The 24,008-nt window shown below is 41.1% G+C and overlaps 1 protein-coding gene across 1 annotated transcript in view; it reads right to left on the bottom strand.

Moving 5' to 3' along the window:
- Positions 1-24,008, bottom strand: part of PPM1H (protein phosphatase, Mg2+/Mn2+ dependent 1H) — a 122,859-nt gene that overhangs the window by 37,756 nt on the left and 61,095 nt on the right. Inside the window, exons 3-4 of the mRNA XM_005519313.3 lie at positions 21,035-21,379; positions 13,948-14,060 (exon numbers count right to left, since the gene is read on the bottom strand). Of these exons, the coding sequence (XP_005519370.1) occupies positions 13,948-14,060; positions 21,035-21,379 (458 nt within the window). The remainder of the gene's footprint in view (positions 1-13,947; positions 14,061-21,034; positions 21,380-24,008) is intronic.

The following is a 24,008-nucleotide window of genomic DNA, read 5'->3' as shown; positions in this document are numbered from 1 at the left end:
GGATCAGTTTCTCTATGATTAAAATGGTCCCATTTCTGTGATATTTTCACCCCACTGATGTCCTATTTATGAGCTAGCTTACTTCCCCTGATAATTTCATCAATTTGCTGTCATTGCCTCTATGCCAGGTGTTCTGATGGCACTGCAATGCAACCAGCAAATATAGTAGGCACACAAAGACTGAAGACTTACACTTCAAAATTCAAAACACAGGTATCTTGAGAAAATCAACTCAGGTACATGCCTGAATTTCTAAAATTAGTGGCATTGGACAGATTTCCAAGTCTTTTGGATTGGTCATTGGACTAAAATTGTCTCCAAATTGTCATCTACTGTTACTAGTATGTGAAAGGCAGCAGCTGCATTAATTGTGAGTATATGAACTGTTCACGTTTCTGAGATTCATGTGGCAAAGAGCAGACAGCTTCAGGATGGTACGACAATGCCAGATGTCTGAAGACCTCTGGCAATGAGGGGAAAACTGCTTAGCTTTGAAAAATTTACTGTTCTTGGACTTATAGCATTTCCTTGCAAATAATCCTGTATAGAAATTAGAGGTGGCAAGAGTGCAGCCTACATACGGAAGGCTCCCATTGGCACTAAATTAGAACCAATATTGTGTACTTGAGACAGACATTTTAGGAAATTTTTTTTCCTAAAAAAATTTGTGCATAATTTTTGACAGATTTTTTTCCTCCTTTAGGGACTCTGATTACAGGCTTTAAAAAATTACTATCTTATTAAAAATAATAAAAGTTTGCTGAAAATTTTTCTTTTGTGTTTCTGAGACAGTAATTTAATTATGAATTAAGAACTCTACCACCTCTCCTCTGCAACAACACTTCTGCTTTTATTTTTGCTGTTCCTAAGTTATTCAGCTTTGAACCAGATTAATTTACTCAGACGGTGAACATTTTATATAACTTTTTAATATGTTATTTGATTCACTTGAGTAAGCCTCTGCTTAAGGGGTCTGTGGGTTTAGTACAGAGTACATACTCAGGCAACAGTCTAGACTAGACTGATCAAAGGAGCTGATCAGACACTAACTAAATTTTACACACTAGTTTGAGTAAAAAGCAATTTTCTGATCTTTTGCTTGCCTGAAAGAGCTAACATAAAACCACACATTGACATAACTGCTAGCACATCAGGCTAATTTTCTAATTATTCTTCGCTTTTCACAGGAAATCCATGTTTTAAAGACTGACCACTCAGACCAGTCTGGGGTTCACCTTTTTCTTTGTGCATATTGACACACTTCCTGTATATTTTGATAGCTGTCTTTCTCACTTCTATGGGTAGAATTGGGCCCTGAGGGACTCACATCATATAAAAAGCAATTCAGAGGTGAGTGGGTCAACCTTTCACAGCTCTACTTATTTTCACCAGAATTGGCAGCCACCTGGGATGAAAAGCACGACCCAGCACACATACACACTCTTCAGAGCGGGAGGAATTAAAGCAATATTGTTGATACCTGGTAAAAGAGAGTTTTATGGTTTTCATTAATGTTTTCAGCAGTTGGACATTATTCAACTTGCAAGTTACAGCTGTTCATAAGAGTCAAATGATTTGATCTGAGGAATGAGACAGCTCTAGATATGAGTAAAGGGAGGGACATAGACATACATGTACAAGGCACTAGTCCAAAAAAGCTGTGGTGAGCTTATAAGCCTGTACTGGGCTCTTAACCTTTCTTCACTAACTGCTTAGCCGTTTCATGACAGCAAAGGGTATTTCTGATGGCTCAAGTGACAAAAAAGGACACATTTGTTGGCTGCCTCAATGAGGGGGCTGGGTGCAAAAGCCTGGCCTGGGAGTCACCCTGCTCAGTGGGATATTCCCCTGCGATTGAAAAGGTGCTGAATAAGGCCCTAATTGGGTTTGGAGACTGAAGTGCCCTTTCTGTGACCTTGCAGTGACAGAGCTGCCAAGCAGCAACTGAAGGCTTTTTCCACCGAGCAACCTCCAGAGCCCTGAATTCAATAGCCCAGAGTCAATAACTGCTCACAAGGAGGGAGCCTGGCTGATGCAGCAGCTGCAAACAGCTCCAGCAACTGCTTTTAGAGACCCACTCTATACGGTCCTGCAGGACAATTAATTTTGACTTTACACTTCCTAATGGACTAAACAGCAACATGGTGTTACATGAGCATTACTGCTTCTGCCATGCATGAAACACATGTGTATGCAAGGAAATAGTCTTCTATTAGCATTTAACTCCCCCTGTATTGAGGATATATGAACATATTGTTTTATGCCAGAATACAGCTGTCCTATTAAACTGTCAGAAATAACTACATAGGAAACAAGAACTACTTGAATAGATGTGGTGCTCAGAGAGCATCTGATTCTGTCATGGTTAACAGTGACATTTTAATTTCCACCATACTGGTGAAACACATTATAGCAGAGCCACAGGGTGAGCCTGCCAAAGGCAGATAGATGACTCATGTTTGCAGAGAACAAGTATGTCAACACTAACCAAATATTCTCTGATGACAAGGTTGCTTCAGACCCATACCAATCATTAATTTATATCACCAATGAAGCAGTAATTAAAAAAACAAAAGCTTTTTTTGGCAGGATTAGAAAGCGGGAGTCACAGATCTGCAGCTCCTCAGTGCATTGCCCTCCATGCTCTGATGTCCTCTCCACATAGCATCATCTACAGTGAGAAACTGCTCAGAAGTCTTGAGGCCACAGAGGCCAGTAAGTCACTTATTCTGATCTATTCTAAAAACAAACTAGATTTCCCTGAGTCCTTTCCTCTCTTTTGAACTCCCCACTCACAGGAACTACAGGATTGTACTTGCCATTGCATTTCATGTGCTCTGCATGACAATGAAAGTATGTTCACTATTCCAGAGCTGGGATATTTATAGTAAACACGAATATATTGGAGAAAAAAAATCCCCAAAACACAGCTGAAGTAGCCTAAAATGGTTTTGTATCTCTTCTGGCCTCTTGAGTTCTTCTGATCCAGAGAAGCCACACCCTGAATAAGTAAATGGGGAGCAAGAGATATGCGAGTAGCTCAATGCACAAGGCAGGACCGGCAGTCATGGCAAATCCTACAGCTGGCTATGTCTGCTCAGTCACATGCAAATGAAAAGAAACACCAGGAGCTTAAAAGGCTGCATCTGCAGAAAACTGTATTTATCTTTTGGATTGACATGACTGTGTAGTCCATAAAGATCAGCTAAATTCGCCCACAACATTAAGTATATGGTTATTTTCTATATTCAGATTCAATACTTAGAAATTGCATTTGGTGCCTTAATATACATTCGCTTTTAAAATACATGGAGAGTGAAGCAACAGCAGGATAAAAATCTGCCTCTGTGCTGTATTGCTGCTGTGATGCTCAGGATGTAGCAACAACTGTGGCTTAAGGAAAATACTGATATATCAGCTGCTTTTGCATTTTTAATATGCCTAACAACTACCACCTCCTTGAATCAGAGCAGGGCTTAGGGGTTTTTTGTTTGTTTGTTTGCTCTTTTGTGGAAAATGCAATCAGCTGAAAATTGCAGAGCATCCCTTCTGTTTCTTTTGAGAAACAAATAGAGCAAACTCACATTTTAGGGGAAGATCTTGTTGGTTACTCTCATTTAATCATCCAGAGAAAGCAACACTTTAGTGAACAAGGTCAAAAGTGTAATTCCACTGCTGTCACAGGTCTATTGGGATTCCAGTGTTCAAAACAAAGAGACATCTCCAACTGTTAGGAGTATTCAGGGGACACCCTGATTCCATTACACACGTTTTCAGCCAAAAATGATTTGAAACGCAACATTAAACTGCACATTTCTACAACACAGGATAAAAATCTGGTAAAGGTGACAGAGAAAGACCATTCAGAAAACCCTTTTTGACAGTTTATATCAATTCCAAGCCACAGGGAGGCTGTATTCATTTTGTCAAAAGGTGTTAAGCATGTGGATTCAATACAGATGAAGCAGAAGTGTCTGGCCTGTCTGCAAAGGTATTAGAAATGTGTCAATGAAAAAGAAAGAGGGATTAAACTGACAGAAAGAATAAGGCAGAGCTTTATTATATTCAAAGGGGAACTAAGCAGTAGATTTTAATTAGGTGTGTCACAAGATAGCTGTGGAAAAAAGAAAGTAAATCCTAGAACTATTGAATCAGTCTATATGGGTACTTGTTTATTTTGGTAACTAAATGCATATACTTAAACAATCCAGGGAAGATTAATGCTATGGTTGGTAAGCTTCAAACCAGTTGTGCTTTTTTTTAAAATTTCCTTACCTTTTCTTAATTGCTAAGAAGTGAAAGACAATGACTTAAAAACAATTAAAATGAGAAATGTTTTTCTCACTGTAAATGAAGTACTGGAATTTACTGCCATTATGATTACTGATGGCTTTTAATACATTCAGCACTGGCACCTTGGTTTTACTTCTTCAAACTGAATTACTCAGTCCCATGCAGACCCATTTCTCAATGTTTCTTTAGCAACCAGGTGTACAAACACCTCACTGCAAATAAGTATGGAACTGATCTCATATTCCATCCCATGTTTTCACTAACTGTGTGGAACTATAGTGCAAAGCCTTTAAACTATTTCCTTAATTTTATGAATTAAGGCAGGCTGGGGATAGTGAAACCAACTATTATATAACATTTAGCTGGCATTAAAACAGGTTTCAGTGATGACATATTCATCACCATAAAACTCAGGTGGAAGCACCAACCCTCAGCAACGCACACAGAAAAATCACCCCCTCTGCCTCCCACCCATAATACCTAAGATAATGCCCCAACTCTTACTTCATCACTATCAAGAAGAAAACAAGCAACAACCAGAGAAGGAGTAGAGCCAGTGAAAATTGACTCTGTTCTCATTTTCCATTTACTGCCACTCAACAGTCGTGCCACCCTGATTTCTTCATATTTTTCAGCACAAACATGAGCCTGTTCACAGAAACATTGTGACAGGATAGAAACATTGGATCATTTTTCTTTCAGCTGAACAAAGCCAACATTAAGCAGGAGCAGACTCTGCTTGTGGCTCTTCCTGTGACAGTGTAGTTTCATGTTACATTGTGGGTTATAGCAGGCTGCTCAGACACTTTCATTCATCACCTGGGGGAACTTCAGCTCCCTCAAGCCAATAAAAGGTGTGAGAACTTGCCTTGGTGAAGTATTGCAAAAGTAATTTCCTACAGGAGCGTGCTCTGGCGTTTCCTGCCAGAACAATGAAGATCACTCCCGAACTTCTGCTAAGGCTTTTTGCAGACTGCCAGCCACCGGGCTGCTCCAAGGGTTAGTATCTCAGCAGCACAATGGCTGAGTGCAGCCCCTGCTACACCAGGATACCAACTGGGCATTCCCAAGAATTTCATTCAAGGTCCTTTCTTCATGTCTTTGCCACAGCATGGAGCCAAGCATGCTACACCTCTCCTGTGACAAGATGAAAACCTTCTCCTGCCTTTGAAAAGAAACAGAGAAAAATGATGAAATTCAGACCCTGCAAACCCCCCTGAAAGTTGTCTTTCAGAGGCACCTGCAAGCACATGAGCTGTTCCCGTGCACACATGTGTAGAGCTTTATGCTGTTTCCAATTACTTGACTCATTCATATTTATATTTCTAGTGCTTATTTAGTGATTCCTTTGGAGAAGGCCTCTGGGCACAATGACGCTGCTGAAATACTCTGCAGCCACTATTCTGGTGGTCTGATTTTAGTGAATTAATTGTATTATTTTAAATAAAGGATCGCAAATAGGCAAACAGAAACTGCTTCTGTAAGCAGAATAACATAGATTTCTATGGAAGGGCTTGCTTTTCATGTTCAATAGCACCTGAGCCAGTCATGATTTTCCTTACTGACACCAAAAATAACAGAAATCAGAATTTCAACAACTGATCTGATATTCCATCTCATGTATTCACTAACAACTTAGTAAGCAGCAGTTAAAAGGATTTTCTATTGCTGGCAGTCTGCCTCTGCCCTATATATTGCATCTAACCACGGGAAGCACCTGGCTGTCACCAACAATGGAACCAAATGACTTCAGTTCTTTCTGCATCACTACTCTACAGTTTTAAATTAAATGCAATGCTGAGCTTGCAGGCTGTCCACAGAGGAGTTAGCTTGGAGAAGACATGTTGCCCCATCATTTTTGACCCCTGGAGCGGTATGCTTCTAGTTGTCAGTGCTTCTTCAGTGGGCTGCAGCTCCATTCCCATGATACTCTACTGTGAGTGAATTCCCTGCTCTCATTTAGGCCCTCAAGTGTGTTTGTTGGCTGATGAAATTTAACTATGGAGCTATTATTAGCAGTTGGCTTTACTAGTAGTGTTTTATTTTAGGGCTAATTATACATTTTTTTTTTATGCCCATCCCCCCACTAACGTGATGGTGCTGGTTATCTGTATGCAACGTTCTTGTTTAATCAGGAGAGTAACTTTTGCTATTGAACCAGTAGTGACCTCATACGTTTACCTATACACTTCTAGTAATGTCTACTCCAGCTCCAGTACTACTAACCCAAATGTGAATGAACTAAACTAAAATGCAGTGTAATTAACTGTGTGTACTTTCCCGATGGTTTACATCTCAACACATCAATCTTTCAGACAAGGCTTCAGCTGGCAGCTAGAAAGCTACAAAACAAAGCCAGTTTATAGTGACTACTAAAACAAAAACCGTCCACTGTTGGTTCCAATATCCTTAGGTTGGAGATTTACTGCCCTCATAGGATTCATTTTGCCCCAATGATTTCAGTGTATTCTTGATCTGAAAACAGCTAAATACAAGGTTGCAATGATGACAGACCACCACGTTTCTGTATCACAGCTGAACAACATGCCACCAATTACTCAGGCTGTGCCAGGGAAATGAACAAAGAAATGCAGTCACATCTCTGCGGCCAGCTCTGAGCCTCAGGACCAGTATCTGTGGAATCAAAGCCTTTTTCCCTGCTGTCCAGGATATCACATTCATCTCCAAGACAAGTTACTATGGCAACTAAACCTGGGTTTAGTGGATGAAGGCATTGCTGTGCAAGTCAGTGTTTATTTTGCCAGTAATATGGCTGGGATATGGCTGTCCATGTAAGATGGACATAGCAAGGATTTTTTATCTCTCTGCTCTTCACTGTCTTACCACTGACAAAAAGAATGACTTTAGCACCTAAAGTCATATCTACCTGGATCTCAGCTTTTCTGCTTAACTCAGTACCAGTTGCAGTATATTAGATCAAGCTGGACCGAGACGTAAAAGCAAAGACTGCAACTCATACTCTCTGCTCACTCTTCATGGGTGAATTTTTACCCAAGCCCTGCTTCATTTGCCCACACAGAAGTGCCCAGAGCCATCACTAAAAGCCCCAGGAGCAAGGATCAAGCAGCACTGTACAGCTTCTGCTGAGACTGAACAGCCTGCGCTGCCTTAAGTTTGCTGAATTCAGGTGACTTGAAAAGCTTTTCAACATAGTAAGGACCAGAGCAGACTTCGAAGCATTCACCAAGCAAGCCTAGGGTGTTCCCTCTGCCTCTCCTCCCACAGTATAGATGGGAGCTAGAGAACCAAGGTGCCCAGCCTGTTTTCCATGTCTTGGCCCTTGCCCTGCAACACTACTGTGAAGAACTTGCATGTCTCTGTGGTCAGCCACAAGGGCACAGATAAAAAAGACTGTTTGGAGTTTGTTGGCTTATATTTTTTCTTTGTTTGTTTTTTAAAAGGCTGAAACCCCACAAGAATTAAAGGTAATAGAACTCTTTATTCCTGGAAATCAATACCAATGAACAGTGACTTTACTGGTATTACTTGAATTGCCCAAATTCTTCTTCTTCTTCCTCATTATCTGGAACATAAGATAATATTAGTGTGGTTAGGACCAAAGATGTAACTGAATGTACCCCTCACTGGAAATGTTTACAATGGCTTCAATACCTGCTAATTGCCATAGGTATCGCTAAGGCATATGCTCTCCCAGGAAAAACAAGACTTTGGAAAAGAAGCAGGACATCTGTTTTGTCTTCAAAGCCTGCAACCATTTACTACCAAATTAATAATTTCTGCCAAGTCAGTGATGGATATGACATGCCAGTAACCTGGAACTTGGCATTCACTGGATAACTAGGAAATGCTCTTCCTTAGCATTGCCCTTTGAGTGAAATTACTTCTTTCTGATCCAACACCTTTTCTTCACACCATACCTTACATGTTTCTTGAAGTGCCTTCGAAAGCTTTACCCAGCACAAAATCCTACAGTATCTGAGGTTGCTGTTATTACAATGAATCTTGTGCTCCTGCTTCTCCCTGGAAGGAGGCCAGGCAGGAAGATGGGAGAAGGGCTTTCTGCTGGCCTGCAGATCATGCTTCTAAGGAAAACACACAGGAAGAACAGAGAGGACATGCCATGTTTCCTGAACATGGCTAATCTTTTCCAGCATTTTGGGCTAGTCAGGATCAGACCTCTCCACCTATCAAACTGCAGTGAAGAAGAATGTACATGGCAGAGACTTGCTTTGCTTTGAATTCAGTCTCCTCACTACACAGACCTGTGAGCAAACCCAGCTTAGGTTACCTGTTGCCCTGAAATGATCAAACATCTTTAATTTCAAATGATTCTGTCAGAGAATTAATAATAACCTAAAAAATGGGATGTTCCATAGATTGGCCAAACTACAATCCGTAAGAGTTGCTCTTGCCTCTGGGGAGGCATCCTTTCAGAATTTGGAGAAATGAGAACTTCAGAGAATGAACAAAAATCCCTACCGATTGCACAGCCTCCATGTGTTACTCAGTTTTGAAACTTTCTTTGCCCCATCTTTAGGAGAAGACAGGAAAAAGAATGCTTTTCCAAATACTGCAGACTGGAGAAGCTTAGTAACTAAGTTAGTCTTTCCTCTAGAGACCTCTAAGCCTCTAGTATAAAGCAAAGTTACTGTTGTTTATGCAGACACAGATGGAAGACAGAGAGGGCTTAGGCAGACCACTCACAGAAAACAGGGAAAATATACACCATTTCATACACTATATCATAGAAATGAGTAGTTACAAAACCATGAAAACTAAAGCCTCCTAGACAGTAATCCAAAGACTAAAGTAAACTAGTTCTACAATACCAATATATTAGAACACTTTCTAGTTTCCATCCTTACACAGTGTTAGCACTTCTGGCAAAAACGACCCTGCTGGACTGCCTCGAGGAAAAGGTCAGACACCATGAACCACAAAAATGGCTCAGAATCATCAATTCTGACTTCTCAGAAATTCAATTTAAGCTACACTGCCAGTCAGCAGATGTGTGGCTGTTTCCATGCTGCTCTCATTTACTTCAAAAAAAGCAAATTAAGCTCCAAATCTGACTTCCTATAGTGAGAACTAACCATGAAGGAAGCAGCTGACAAGCACCATGACAAAGAAGAGGAAGTATAAATGTAGTAAGCTTCAACACAAGCAGCAAATCCAGAAAGAACTGAAACAGTAAACAAATTCAATTTTCAATTTGCTATTTTATTACACTGGGAGAAGACTGTGTTATAAACACACTCTCCCACACCTGGTCTCTTGAAGTACCAATGAAGTTACTTCACCTGCACCTACACAAAACCATCACAAAAATATTCATTCAAGTAGCTCCTACCATTTAATAAACCAAAATGCTTTAGCATTAATTTTACACCTGCAAAAAGAAGGAGAAAATCTATTCTGGACATGAGCATAAAGTGCAAATATGCCCTGAAAATGTAAGTACTGGGGAGCAAAAGCAAGAAGGCAAAAACATGATAAAAAAGAGCTGATGAAGCAAAGCAAAAACTTCGGTGACCCTGCAAGTCTGTGAAGCCTTCAAAACATCAGGCTCTTTGCTTTGATACCATGTAATGGCAATAAATCAAGAAAAGCCCAAGAACCCATTGCAGATTTATTGAGGGTTTCAGGGTGTATGGAAAAGTCAAATCAACTTGCAATGTTCTGCTTCTTGTATCATGATAAAGGCACAAAGCTTCCCTATGTGGCTCCAAGCACAGCAAAAAATGGAAGTGCCTGCAGTCTCTGAGCAGCTCCAGACAACACAAAAGCCAGAACAATACTTGTGCCAAACATGGTTAATATGATCATATTGCATTACAGTCATTGCAGTGATACTGGGCAAATGTTATGTTGCATGAGGCTACACAATAATTGGACAGTAATCAGTAAAAACATTAAATCCCTGTTTTACAACTGCTTCATCAGTAGCTATAAAACAATATCCTAATAAAGAGCATAAAACCAAAAAGAACTGAGATTAACAAGGCATGGTATGGCAGTTTAGAAGTAAAAGTCACTTTAGTAATATAGAATTTAGAATTAAAGAACAACACTATCTAAAACAAAGACCAGAGAAGATTTACTATTCAATATTTAAAAAAGAAAAGATATAAAAAGCAGTTATTCCAATGGCCTAGTTTTCATAGCAAATATGTCATACTGGTAAGCAAAACACAGTGCCTTGATGCTCACCAAAAAAAGCACTATAGCTGACTATAGCACTATCAGTCCCTGATCAGATAACCTTATATGGACAATGCTAATCACCGAAAAGAAGAAAGATACAGAAAGAAACATTAGAAAAGCTTTGGCAGATATTCAGATATGAATTTTGACTGTACAAGTAGGTATATTTATGGCAGAGTCCAAGAATGAGCAGACAAGCCATTAGAGAATGAAAGCAGTTCCTTCCAAGTTGTTTTTATCAGGCTCTGAATACATCACCTCATTTTTAGTAGGGTTCTGGTATCATGTGCAGTTAACATATAATTATTACAGAACTGTGATTGCATCGTTAGCAGAAGTTTAATTATATCATTGACATTAGTGATGCCATAACATCAAGCTAAATAATAGTTCATAACAAAACCTACAATTAGCACAATTTTTCCTCCCTTTTACACCAACCAAAAGTGTTCAGCTTGGAGAAGCCTAATAGTCCATACAGAAGTGAGCTAGGGCTGAACCTGAAAGGATTGCTGGCTGGTAATTTAGTAATATGGTAATTAAAGTCTTTTCATGATGTAATTACACATCAACTACAAAAGGACAGCTGCTATACAACACTGCCAGGGTACGTGGCATGAAATGATTAGATTTGAGAAGCTTTGGTGGATAAACTGAATACCACAGACATGAGTCTGAGGTATAGCTGGCACCACACAGTACATTATTATTCAAGTCTCACACTTAACGTTTCCTTAGTTTCATTGTGATAGTAACAGTTTGTTCTACATACCTTGGTCCTCTGACAGCAGAAGCTGTTCAAAACCCACCTTTAAAAGCTTATGCTGTTTTGAAGTTCCCTGAAATTATAAAACCTAACCTTCTCCTGGGGAGAGGCAGTATAACTGAGGTTTGCATGAACCCAAAATATTTATTTCCCACATAAAACCTTCTCTCACAGATTTCTATCTGTGGGAAACTTGATTTATTTGCAGGCTTTTTCCAGTGGAGTAGCAGAGAGGGAAGGAGGAGAATGAGGAGAGGGGAAAGGCACAAATGAGTAGGTGAACTCAAAGGAACTAAGGGTTTCGTCATCTAATTCCAACAGCAACAAGAGAAGTCCCCTGTTTGAGTGAAAAAACAAACCCTCCCTTTTCGAGAGCAGATAACCATTTCTTGAAGTAGTTTCCTTATTGTATTTTTCTCTGCCCTCCCTTTTATCTGAACAAACCACAAAGTTTACCACACAAGGCATGAGACAGCAAAAAGAAACATTTTTCCAACTAACGCAAGTAAAATTTCTTGACTACATAACTGGGCTCTTCAAAATAAAGGAATGCACTGTGTACCCTGGCTGTGGGCAGACAACCTCACAGTGACTTGTCTAGTCCTAAAATGTCCTTTTTGTCATGACAGCAACTCAGATGTTTTGCAACAGCTAGGTTTTTCCCTCTAAGTGGGAAAGATGGGATTTAGTGGGACAGAGACCCAGACCAACTGATCTTCAATTTAAAGCTTTAAAATTTATTTTGAGCTAGGAAAGTCTAGGAATGGACTTACCTGAAAATGAAAGATTTTGGAATAATTCTCCTCAGCACAAGAAAGATTTTTCTGTGAGGTCCATTTGGGAAGCACAAAACCAAACTATTTTGAATCTGGAGGAACCTTATTACCAAAAAGATGTTAGGAATGAGAATTTGAATCCTGGTTCAAACAACACCCAATCTTGCTGACTGTTTTCTTTTTGATTCCTGCTCTCCCTCTTTTTCTGAAGAGATGTTCTGAGTGGACTTAATGAACAAAAAATCTTCTTGAACTTCTTGAAGACTTAGTATGTTTAACTACAGTTACAGCACTACTCTGGCACTAACTCCAGATCATCACAAACAAGAGTGGCTTGCCCTTGTGTATCAGAGGCTGCAGTGGAGCTGAGGCTGCTCTCAGGGAGCACAGAAGGAATCCCGAGGGAACTTGAAGCAGCCAGTTCCAGTCATTTAAGATCAAAGCTCTTGGCTACTCAGAATTAAGTCCTGCATGGCCAGTTTTACACAGCACATTTTTAAGAGACAATAAAGCAAATTAGCCAACTCAAAGAGACTCAACTGTACTTCTAGAGTGATAGCACAAGAAAATGTGATCATTTCTAATTTAATGGCAGGAGAGATATAATGTAGTTCAGTTAGTAGTTCTGTTCACAGGATAGGTGATCATCTCAAACATGTTTGCAGCTACCATGTGAGGACTCACTTGGTATTTGATACAAAAAGGAGATTAAATTATGTCACTTGTCCCTAGAAACTGGGTGAGCAACTTGGAACACATACAGCAAATTTAGCATCTTAAAAACAATCACCAACATGAAAAGAACAGGAATTTTATTCACAGAGGATTTATCTGACTTCCTACACAGTGTAAAGCAGCAAGAGGCAATAAAACTATTAAGTTTAAACTACAAAACCCTTAACTTTTGAGTGCTGTCTCTGTAAATACATGGGTGTACACACTACAAACATGAACTGCGTGTGCACAAACCTTAAACGCAAACTCATAACCATAGCAGTCTTCACCTAAAGACAACATGGTTCAATGCCTTTGCAGATGTTTCAGATTATTCAGCTATTAATGAACAGAATACAAGAGTCATTCATATCATGTGGGAACCCTTCTCCCTGCCCTATTTATGCAGTGCACTGCCAAAAAAACAGGTGGAGTCTGAAGTCTTGCAAGAAGAGCCTCACTATCTTTCTCCAATGGTGTTAAGGGCAGAGCTAGAGAGGGGGAAAGAATGTGAGAGATTTCCAGTATGCTCCTATCTTTAGCAACATCAGAAGACAAAGAAAATGCTTCTTATCGTGAGTCTTCAAGCACCCAACTTCAAAATAAAACAAAGCAATAGCTCCTGAGCAACAGCATTCAGTTCTGAGAAATGGACAAGTACATGAGCTAGAACAGGACAAAGCAAAAAACCTATACTGTGATAGCCTGTCTCCCTCTCCTCTTCCCCTAAGGTAAAAGTAGCAGCTATTTGCTTACTGATCACTACCTTCAATTACATTAAAATCTGTAAGTCAAATGGCCTATCAAGACTAAGCCTGGCAATAGGAGCCATGGGACTTCCTACGGAACAAATGCAGCCCTACCTGCTGTTCTGGATGCTGTCACCTTGTCAGTGTTTAACACACAGTCCTACTACACACCCAACACCTCTTCTGTTTCAAGGGCTTTTTAGCACCTTTCCACTTCTCTGCAAACATCAAATCTTCAGAAACTGCTACAGGACCAGAAATGCTGCCAGTTTCCTTGACTGCAAGCACTGCTCAAGATACGGGAATGTTATCCCTGGCACTTAGATTCATTTCTGTGAGAAGTGCTAAGTGTTCAGCCAAGAAACAGAACCTTCTTGTGTTGCTCTCTGCATTTAAGGAACTCGGTAACACCAGGCCTGGGAAGTTTGGGGCGAAGGATTAGATGTGGAGACAACACACTTACCTGCTATCACCAGCATTTGCCACATACAGCTTGCCCAACAAATACACCACCACTAGGGCTGTGCAGCCGCCAGAAATGTTATACACGGTCCTCTCTCGCTCTATTTGCAAATCCTGTGGGAAAAGAGAACAAGATTTATAAAGACAGCATTGCAATTAATATTTGAGAAAATGAAGATTCCCCTAAAAACCAAAAATACAATAGAGTCTATTAGACTGTATGTCCCACTGTCTGTCTTTACTTGCAGCTATGGCCACACGAGCTGGGAGAAGAACAGAAAATTGAGGAGTACCTATTACTTATACAAAGATGTTTGGGAAAAATCAGGTCAGGAGACTTTAATACATCAGATACTAAGGAATAAATAGCAACTCTCAGGGATACCAGAGAATTTGCTATGGCAAAAGCACAATGAAGGCAAAGATAAATGAAACTTAACAACAGATACCTGGTGGTATAATTGGAGAGTGCTTTACACAAACAGCAGATAATTAATGAGACCCAGCTACAACATGAATAACTACCTACTTCCCTAGAGGAATGCTAGGATTATGGGGTATACACCTTAAGAACAACAGCAAGATGCACTTGTGCTACAAGGCTACCCTTCAGAAAAACAGGGAATGACTGGATGCTAAGCTGATTCTGAGTGCAAGAAATATCATATACTAAAAAGAACAGAAGTGGAGAATACAAATTATCACCAGCAGTTAATAAAGTCTTAGAAAGGTAAAAAGAACCCATAAATACACACTCACATACACGTATATATATATATACATACAATGCCCCAAGAAGGCTTGTGGAACATAAAGCAAGTGAGTAAAACAAGCTATTTTCATCCATACATTTTAAACAAACACTGAAGTGTATGCTAATGAATTAATTCTGCTGTCTGTAGTTTACCTTCAGGTAATAACATGCTACAAATTATTCTTCTCTCCTGTGTCCAGAACCAAATCTCACTTCATACTGGTCTGTCCTTATAATATTGGATTCAAACAGGGAGCATCATTTAACATCATTATTGCAAGTATTGGCAGATCTTTTCCAGCTAAACCCTGCCTACTTACATGTGGTTTTTATTATGAATATATGATTTCCTCTGTTTGTGTGCATATACACACCTCTATACTTCAGCCATTTTCATATCTGCACTGAGCAACAAACAAGCTATTCATGCTTTGAGGTATGGAATTTGGAGTTTTATTTTAGAGCTAAATTTATCTGAAGAAAAACACTACATGTGTTTTTTTAAATGACAGCTGCAGACTGACTAAAAATCCGCAGAGGTGGGAGGAAGTCACTGTCCCATGCTTTATCTCCTACAAATTTCATGGGAGGGAGATGACCTGAGGCAGCAGCACAGATGCTCAGCAGCACTCGAGCACTGTCCTGAGCCAGTGGGCAGAGATGCCTGTCACAAATAAGTCGCTGACTCCTCGCTGGTCAATGCATGTACATCCCATTTGTGCCATGGACACAGTGCTGAGGTGCTGTCCCAGCGGGCCATCCTCAGCTCTGTGGGCAAACTGCACATGGCTGCCACAGGGACACAGGTTCTACTGCACTCACCAACTTTTTTTGGGGGGGCAGGGGGTGGGGACCAGGAGAAAAACACCTCCAAGCTAGAAATCATATCTTGCAGAACTTTTGGTCACAGACACAGACCTTTTATAAGTGCCTCTTTACCTAATCTTCCCATAGAGAAGCTGATTCTCCTCCCCATGGTTTCGACATATTTCTTAATTAAGCTTAAGAGCTCAAAGGAAGCAGACATTTCTAACCATCAAAATAACTTAAATTTACAAATGCTACGGATTTTCAAGCACTGCCAGGAATTTTAAGAAACCCTCATTTCCACAGTTCAGAATCTCCTCCAAGACCTTCAAACAGTGTGCAGTTCCTCACCTGTTTTCAGCTTTGTCATACATATATTTTGCAAGTGCTGGAATTCCTGAATTAAAATTTATTTCTTTCAATAAGCAGAAGTCAGAAGCATCTATTATAAGAAAGAAGATGGAAAATCCTTAGGGCCTTTTTTTCAGAATTTTCTGGACTTAAACTGTATCAGTATACTGGATTTTCTCAAATCATTGCTGTTGTTGGGCTCTCCCGTCTAGAACTTCAATTTACTACCATGACTTGTCAGAGTACCTGGAGTGCCATGTATGATTCGCTATTACATACACTACTTGACATTTTGTTTTTCAGCAGCAAGGAAAGAGGGCAAGGCTTTCTGACAGCTCAACAAGATTTGAGGGGGGAAAAATAAAGCAAAATAAAATTAAGCTCACCAATGCCACCAACTCATTCTGATGTAAAGACATTGGCTTCTAATGAAATACTTTATAACAGTGGTGCTGGGAAAGTAATACACACATGGGCAGAAGCCACAAAATGCCTCTAAATATGAGAGCAAAGGGGCTCATTCTAGGCAGAGTATATACAAAGCTTTCCTCTGCTTTCAGAGCAAGTTTTTTGGTGGTTTGTTTTCTGTTTGTTTGGGGTTTTTTCCCTGTTTGTTTTTTGTTTGTTTTTTTTTTGGGGGGGGGGATGTTTGTTTTTGTTTTTTTTCCCGAAGGAGCAGTTAATTTAGTCGGAGGCCTGCGGTCCGTGCCGGGACAGGCACTGCAGCGGGTGGCAGGTGCTCCCAAAGGTTGCCCCAGGCCTGGTCTCCCTTCCGTGGTGCGGGATGCGGGAGGGCGGAGCACAGCCTGCAGAGGACACCGCGACGTACGGAGCAGGTGAGGGCGGGCAGGGCGGCTTTCCGCACGGAGCCCGGCAGCGGCGAGGCGGCGGCACAGCCGCGGGCTGGGGCGAGGCCGGGCCGGGCTCCCCACGAGCAGTGGCCGCCCCCTCAGAGCCGCGCGCGGGCCGCTCCTGCCACCTGGCGGAAGCTGCGCGCAGCGGCCGCCGCTCCCGGCCGCCGCCACCTCCGCGGAGCCCCCGTGAGGCACGGCCGCCTACAGGAACCAGGTGGGTTTGGAATGGCTGCAGAGAGGGAGACCCCACGACCTCCCTGGGCAGCCTGTTCCAGTGCTCTGCCACCCTCAGCGTGAAGTTCTTCCTCAGGTTGAGATGAAATTTACTGTGGCTTCGTTTATGGTCGTTGCTCCTCATCCTGTTGCTGGGCAGCACTGAAAAGAGTCTGGCACCATCCTCTTGACACCCACCTTTCAGATAATTATGTCAATTAATGAGATCCCCTCTCAGTCTTCTCCAGACTAAACAGCCCAGCTGCCTCAATCTCTCCTCGCAAGAGAGATGCCCCAGTCCCTCAATCATCTTTGTTGCTCTGTGCAGGACACTCTCCAGTAGCTCCTCCTCGTTCCTGTACTGAGGAGCCCAGAACTGGACACAGCACTTGAGCTGTGGCCTCACCAGGGCCGAGCAGAGAGGGGGAATCACCTCTCTCAACCTGCTGGCCACACTCTTCCCACACCCTTCTCATCTAAACTTATCCTCAGAGCAGCAGCCTTTCCACTAGGATCTCAACCTCGCTATGACAGAAAGCAACTTTACACACATAGTATTAGGTATTTGATTTAAAAAAAAGTTTCAGAAGGCATAAACATAAAATTAACTCCTTAGCATACTTTACATCAAATGTCTGTAATTCTATTTAAACTCTCAAGTCTACTGGCTATATAATGAGGGAAAACTTTTAAAAAAGCAAACTTGTACAACTCACACCATTCTCTCAAGACTGTTCAATTAATTAAAATGGCATCAATATAGAAAAAAACACCTGTCTAGATTTAAGTTAAAAAAACTCAATAAATAAGAAATCATGATACAATGAATGCAAATATAAACCTCCCAATAAATCATACAGACTACTTCTCTGCCATTTTTTCCCCATCTAAAATTAAATGGGGTTCAGAGTAGAATAGGTGCTCTCTCCCCTTAACCTTTCTTGCAAATACGTACATCACACATGTACACAGGGTTAAATACAGGGAAAGGACTATAATTTGATGTTTCTATCCAATATTGAACTGCACTTGGAAGCATTCCTCCTGGCTCCTTTGAACTGAATCTATAAATGCACATCTTAAAACTCAACAGATGAAAATTGGAGGATTTGATTTATGACACCTTCAGAACTTGAGCTTGTTTATTTCCTTTTAACTAGAACAATTGTGATACTGACAATTACTGACATTCACTGGTTTTTAGACAGGGCATTGAATTATCTGGAAACACAGCACAAACTTGCTAATCCCAGTTTCAACAAAGAAAACATCACTTAGACGTACTTCAAAGTGGGGACAATTTAATTGCTAAATGTCTAAGTTAGGCAATGACAATTTGTGTTGGCTTTCCACAGTATTTTACTCCATGTAGCTGCATGTACCTGGACAAGACAAAAACTGTCCAAAAACCCACATCAAATAAGGAAAAATAATTTTTAAAAGCCTTTTGAAAGCCATGGATTGCATTTTATTTGAGACTTGAGGCAAAAACAAGGAGACCTTAACTAAAATTCAAAAGCAAGTTGCGGGAAAAAATAATGGTATACTAAATGCTCCCAGGAAAAGGGGACAAAGCCCTCATTAGATAAACCTATCAGGTCAGACTCTTTAAAAAAAGTATCTTTATCTACTCATTATTTTCACTCGGTTCACAAGAATCCTTTGCAGCAATTGGTATTTCAGGAAAAACCACCAAGAAGCCTGCCAATGTGTCCGGGAAACCTGAGCTTTCACCAAGTGCCAGGTAAACTGATCCACTCTGCTGGCACAAAACCCTTGTACATGCTGCACATCTCGACTGCGCTGACCTAGCCCAACAATACCCATGACGTTCCAGTACAAGCAAGGACTGATTAAACAATGTGCTGTGGAAGAGGCCCAAAGTCTCCATGCAAAGACTAAATGGAGTATAAGCTAGCAGGAAGTTAAATAGAGGCAGGAGGAAGATCAAGCACTGCAAGCTCAGATGAGACACAGAAATGTTGATTTTATGAATTGCTCCCTTACACAGATGAAAGAAAGCACTCTTTAGCCTAAACCAAGTATAAGTGGAAAATTCCCTTCAGAGCTCAAAGTAGAAACAGTTTAATTATCTACTTTATTTATGCTGACCATTTTTTAAGCTTTCCTGTAGAACTTTATGCTGAAAGTACATTGCATTGTGGTAGTCATTTGTTTATCAAAGACAATGATGACCTTCAGCCCTCTAATAAAAAAGCAAGTGGGAATTAAGATACTGGATCTGTAGTATATGAACAAAGATGCAGGGAGGAAGATATTTAGTTCAGTTTAGAAACAGATCTCTGTTTAGAAACAGAGAGAACAGATTATTATGAACTATACAAGGAATACCTGAACACCATAACTGTTGTGAGTTATCCAGCTTTTCTGTATTTGTCAACCCCTAACCACAAAAGCCCTTACAACCAGATCCCTGAACATAAGCTGGGATGGTCTTCTGTGTGAACACCTGGTGAGACGTGAAATCAAAATAAAGCAGTGCAATAACAGCCCTATTCACTCAGACACATTCAGGAAGGCAGCAATGGGTAACACACATGCAGCTCTCCTAAGAGAGACAGAGTACTTGAAACGGCCCTTCCATACTGTTACTTTCACTGCCCAGTGCCACAAAACTCCACTTCTCATCTCTCCTGCTCTTGGAGACAGTTTCAACAGGAGAGAATCGTGTCACACTCTTAGAGCCTGGCACACTTCTGGCCTCAAAATTACACCAAGTGAAGCACAAAATTTGTATTCCTCTTAGGCATGCTCTGAACTCAGGCACAGTGCATGGGCCTAGTCATCTTCTCTCTCTTTTCTCTACGAAGAAGGGAGCAATCTAGTCCTCCCTTTCTGAAAAGGTGTGCTAAACTAACAGATTTTAATGCATCCTCCTCTTTCTTTTCATTTAGCAGAAACTGAGCCCACTACCCACAGTGCATAAATCTGCCTGGACAACCCCCACTGAAGTATGCCTAAGCTACGGCTGTGAATGCTGCTCCTGGACCTACCCACCTGCAAGTCCAAACTCAGTTGGTGGGTCTGCTTGCCTGCACTTCCTTGGGAAGAAAGAACAATCCAGCAAAAGATAATTGTTATTCAGAACTCAAAGTGAAATACTATTTGTAACAACAACTGTCACTAATTAAATGCATATACTGGACAAAATTCACATACATCAGGAAAAACGATGATCAGATATTTCTTTTCAGACAACAAATAAAACCACTGGGAAACACTGAAATGCTCAAAGTACTTTTCAAATAAGGCTTTTCTGAAAACTACAGCAACAAAACTAAAAAAAAAAAAGAAAAAAATTAATAGTATCAGACCTCCCAATACCTGATCCACATGTACTTGCTGGCAGGCCAAATCTTTGCTCTGCCTGACAAGAATGACTTTCAGTAATGTGGAGAAGTGAAGGGGGAAGTTGTGAAGGAGGAACTACATCCACTACAGAAGAGGAAAAAACAGCTTCCATAGGGAAATAGATGGATATTCTGTTCCCATAGGGTCGTGACTTCCTGACAGTTGTTCAGGCTGTATAGAAATCAAGTGGGTGGTTGGAATGAACTTCATGCCCCACTCACCCACAAAATCTGCCTCAGTGAAGAGCGGCAGACACTCTACAGTCAGCTGCTCCAACACCTGTGTGAGCTAGGGGTCATTGGACCTAGCAGCCTTTGCTGCTGCTCTGGTATGGCAACAAGACTTTATAAAGTGTATGCCCATATACTCAGCCTGGTAACAACTGCCAGTGCTGAAACCTGCACTGTAAGGCAGGTAAAAAATACTGATCTTTATCTTATAAAAGGAGGGGGAGAAGAAAATTAAAAAGTAGAGCATAATACATCAAAAATTCACGTAATTCATTACCATTGCCACAGTGCTACTTGGGAGTTAAGATGCAGCTCCTGCCTCACAGGGATGTACCTGGTAAGGTGTTGAGGCTCTTAAACAGTTCTGTTCACACTCAGATGGTGTTAAAGCAATGAAAAGGAAAAAAAAAAAAAACAAAAAAAAAAAACCCTCTAAATCATCATCATCTCCAGGTCATGTGACTCAATGTAAACAACAAGGACTTCAGAGCTGTGAGACATACATACCATTTCCTTGAATGCACTTTCTATGGCCCCAATAACCAGGCACTCATGTGGGATCTTCTTCTCAGTGAAGAAGCGTGTTGGAGGTGTGCTGGGCGAGCCCGGGGCTCCCACACCACCACGCAGGGAGGCCGCCCGTGTCAGTGTCCTGCTGTTGGTGGATGGGTTGTCAGGCTCCTCTCCCAGGCAGGTGGGTGGGAGGACGGCTGTGTTCCTCAGGATGTCCACAATCTCCTGCAGCTGCTCCAGGATATGGTGCTGCAGCAGTTTGGAAGCGACCACAGCTGCCCCTGACCCAGCGTGTCCATCAAACAAGGACCAGTAGTACAGGTTGATCCCATCAGTGTCCTGGAGAAGCAAGAGGGGGAGAAAGGGAAGGCAAAGAGATGGTCACTGTTACACAGTTGTGAGCGAGGTGACTAGTAGCACAGAGGCAGCAGGTGAAACACAGAAAACTTTCCCAGAGGTACCATTCTTTCTGAAATGCAGAAATATCCACAGTGTCAGTAAAACTCTGGCTGAAAGAAGAGATGCTTATTTTTACCACGCATTCCTACCATGTTTTCTTTTCCTTAACCTCTTAAAAAAAAAAAAAAGACCAAGAAAAAAAAAAAGGAATAAGAAAGGCTGAACTTACAATCTTTCTTACCTTACAGCCATCATAGTTTATAGAAGAATAGCATTTGAATACATAATGAAAGATCAAAATTCTACACAAGACAGCACCTCATACTTAACAGACCTTTTTTTACTAGGCATGAGACAAAGGACCTCAGTTTGACATCCAGCAACAAATGTGAGCTCCACTTCCACAATTGGTAGATAAGGTCCATCCATGATCGCAGATAGGACAACTCAGGCTTTCCCTGCCAGTGCCAGCCCAGGAAACAGCACCAGCACAGAGGTCCTCGAGGATGACAGCTGCACTTCATCTGATCTAGCCTCTGTTCACTGCCTGGTTCTTCACAATCCCCTAAAAAGTTTCCTGTATAGTACTGGAAATGGTGGGATACCCTATTGCTTAGACAGGGTGTTAACCAAGGGCTGGAGGCAGAGTACCTCTGGGCACCACAAGCTCCAACATGCCTGGAAAATACCAAGGAGCCATACTCTTACTAACCTCAACATTTTCACCAAATGAATTTGATTCATTTAGCAATCCTCAAGTAACCATTTAAGGCTTGATGATAGCCATCTTTGCATGACAGCATATTTGGCAGCAGCATAGGGAAAGAGTCTTTCCTGTCTTTCCTTTCCCCTCCATTTCTTTTAATCCTGCACCTTTTCCCAGCTATGCAGAAACAGCTGTTAGTGTGGCTGCCTTGCAAGTTGGACATGGGTGGACTAATACAGATTTAGAAAGAAACAACTTTGCAAGGGACAGGAATGAAGCTATACTGTTGTAAAATACCTCATAATAAGAAAGAGTAACCTAGATCTCACTGCAATCAAAGAACCTCAAAATTACATGTGTATGTCGCACTGTGGTCTAATTTAGGATGACAGACGTGATTTGTTTTGTTCACCTGAACACTGCTCTCTCACACTACAGATCAGCATAAAGTCTAGGTACCACCTGCATCCCAGCACCTCAAAGCACTGCCTATTTCAAATTTACGGACAGGGCTGTGAACTGCAGCTCCTTTTACTTTCTGCTGTTTCAGCTGCTCCACTAAGGTGCCATGATAATAAAAATCACATAAAAGTCGAGGTTTTTATTTTTTTTTGCATACAGCATTGCTGATGTGGTAAAGTTCAAATATATTCTTAACCAAAGCATCAACAGCATAGTCACCTACACAGCAGAGAGCTCCTCCAACAGGAATTCCTTAGTCCCTCATGCACTCTTCATTTCATTACTGAAATGCTGTGATAAGGGGGTATTGTCCTAAAGTACTGTTTACTTACTACAGTAAAGTAAGCAGGATATATCCTAGAATGCTGAAAACCCAGCAAGTGTCCACATTTCTGTACACGGTTCCTTAGCCAGAAACTACCCCCCTCTCCCCCTGCACTTACCCAGCCTGGTAAATTCCTCAAAAAGCCTCTTGTGAAAATTCCCAACTGGAGGCAGGACTGGCAGTTGTACTACCTTGCTCTGGGCCCAGAATCCCTCCAAGTTCACACAACAGTTGGCTGTAAAAATCTGTCTAAGTAATATTTAACGGCTAACAGGATTAGCAACTTAAAAACTTGCTTGTAAAAATAGATGGCTATTCATGTAAAGTATTTTGCCAACAGAAACAAGTTTTCCAAAGTGAAAGTGTTTCAGCTGAGAACTGAAACTATTTATTCAAAATGACAACACTTTGAGTCCTGGGATTTGTATATCAAACCACTTCTGCTCCCATTCTTCTCTTAAGAGTTTGTCTCCCTGGCCAAAATCCATGTTATGATGTACCATGGATAATGCTTCCACAGTTTTTGTCCTCATGTACTTTAAAGGTGCTACTTCTTTGGAAATGTGCTCTCTTTGGGGGGAAAAATCCCCAAGGCATTTCAACTCTGACTGAGACTGAAATATTTTAATATTGAAAAGGAAGAAGATGTTTTGTCATTGTTCTCCCCTTGCCCCCAAACTGGAACAGAAACTTATAACTGAACAAGTTTAATCTGCACTCCATTTTCATGAGTTCTCCAAAGAAAATCCCCCAGCAAAGTCTGTGTTGCAGCTTTTCAAAAGATGGAGAAGAACAGTTATTTACACAATTTACTCTGTTATGATCTCAACGCTGGATATGTCTTACACTGATCAAGCCTCCTGTGAGTTTGGGAGTTAAATAAAGATGAGACTGGAGTGCTTTAAAAGAGATGAAAATAGCCCCAAACAAAAAGGTAAATTGAAATGTTTCCACTTATTTCCTCTAAGCCAATGGGCAGCACTAATTTGGACAGAGAACTTCACATGGACCTGAGTTGTATTCTCACACACTCACTGACACATGTCACCATGGCATGGCCACATCAAGAGTGGTGG

This window comes from Pseudopodoces humilis, chromosome 5, assembly GCF_049639895.1.
Source record: "Pseudopodoces humilis isolate 2021_Gansu_Grassland_sample_001 chromosome 5, ASM4963989v1, whole genome shotgun sequence".
Lineage (NCBI taxonomy): Eukaryota > Metazoa > Chordata > Aves > Passeriformes > Paridae > Pseudopodoces > Pseudopodoces humilis.
This window is presented reverse-complemented; position numbering and strand designations above follow the sequence as displayed.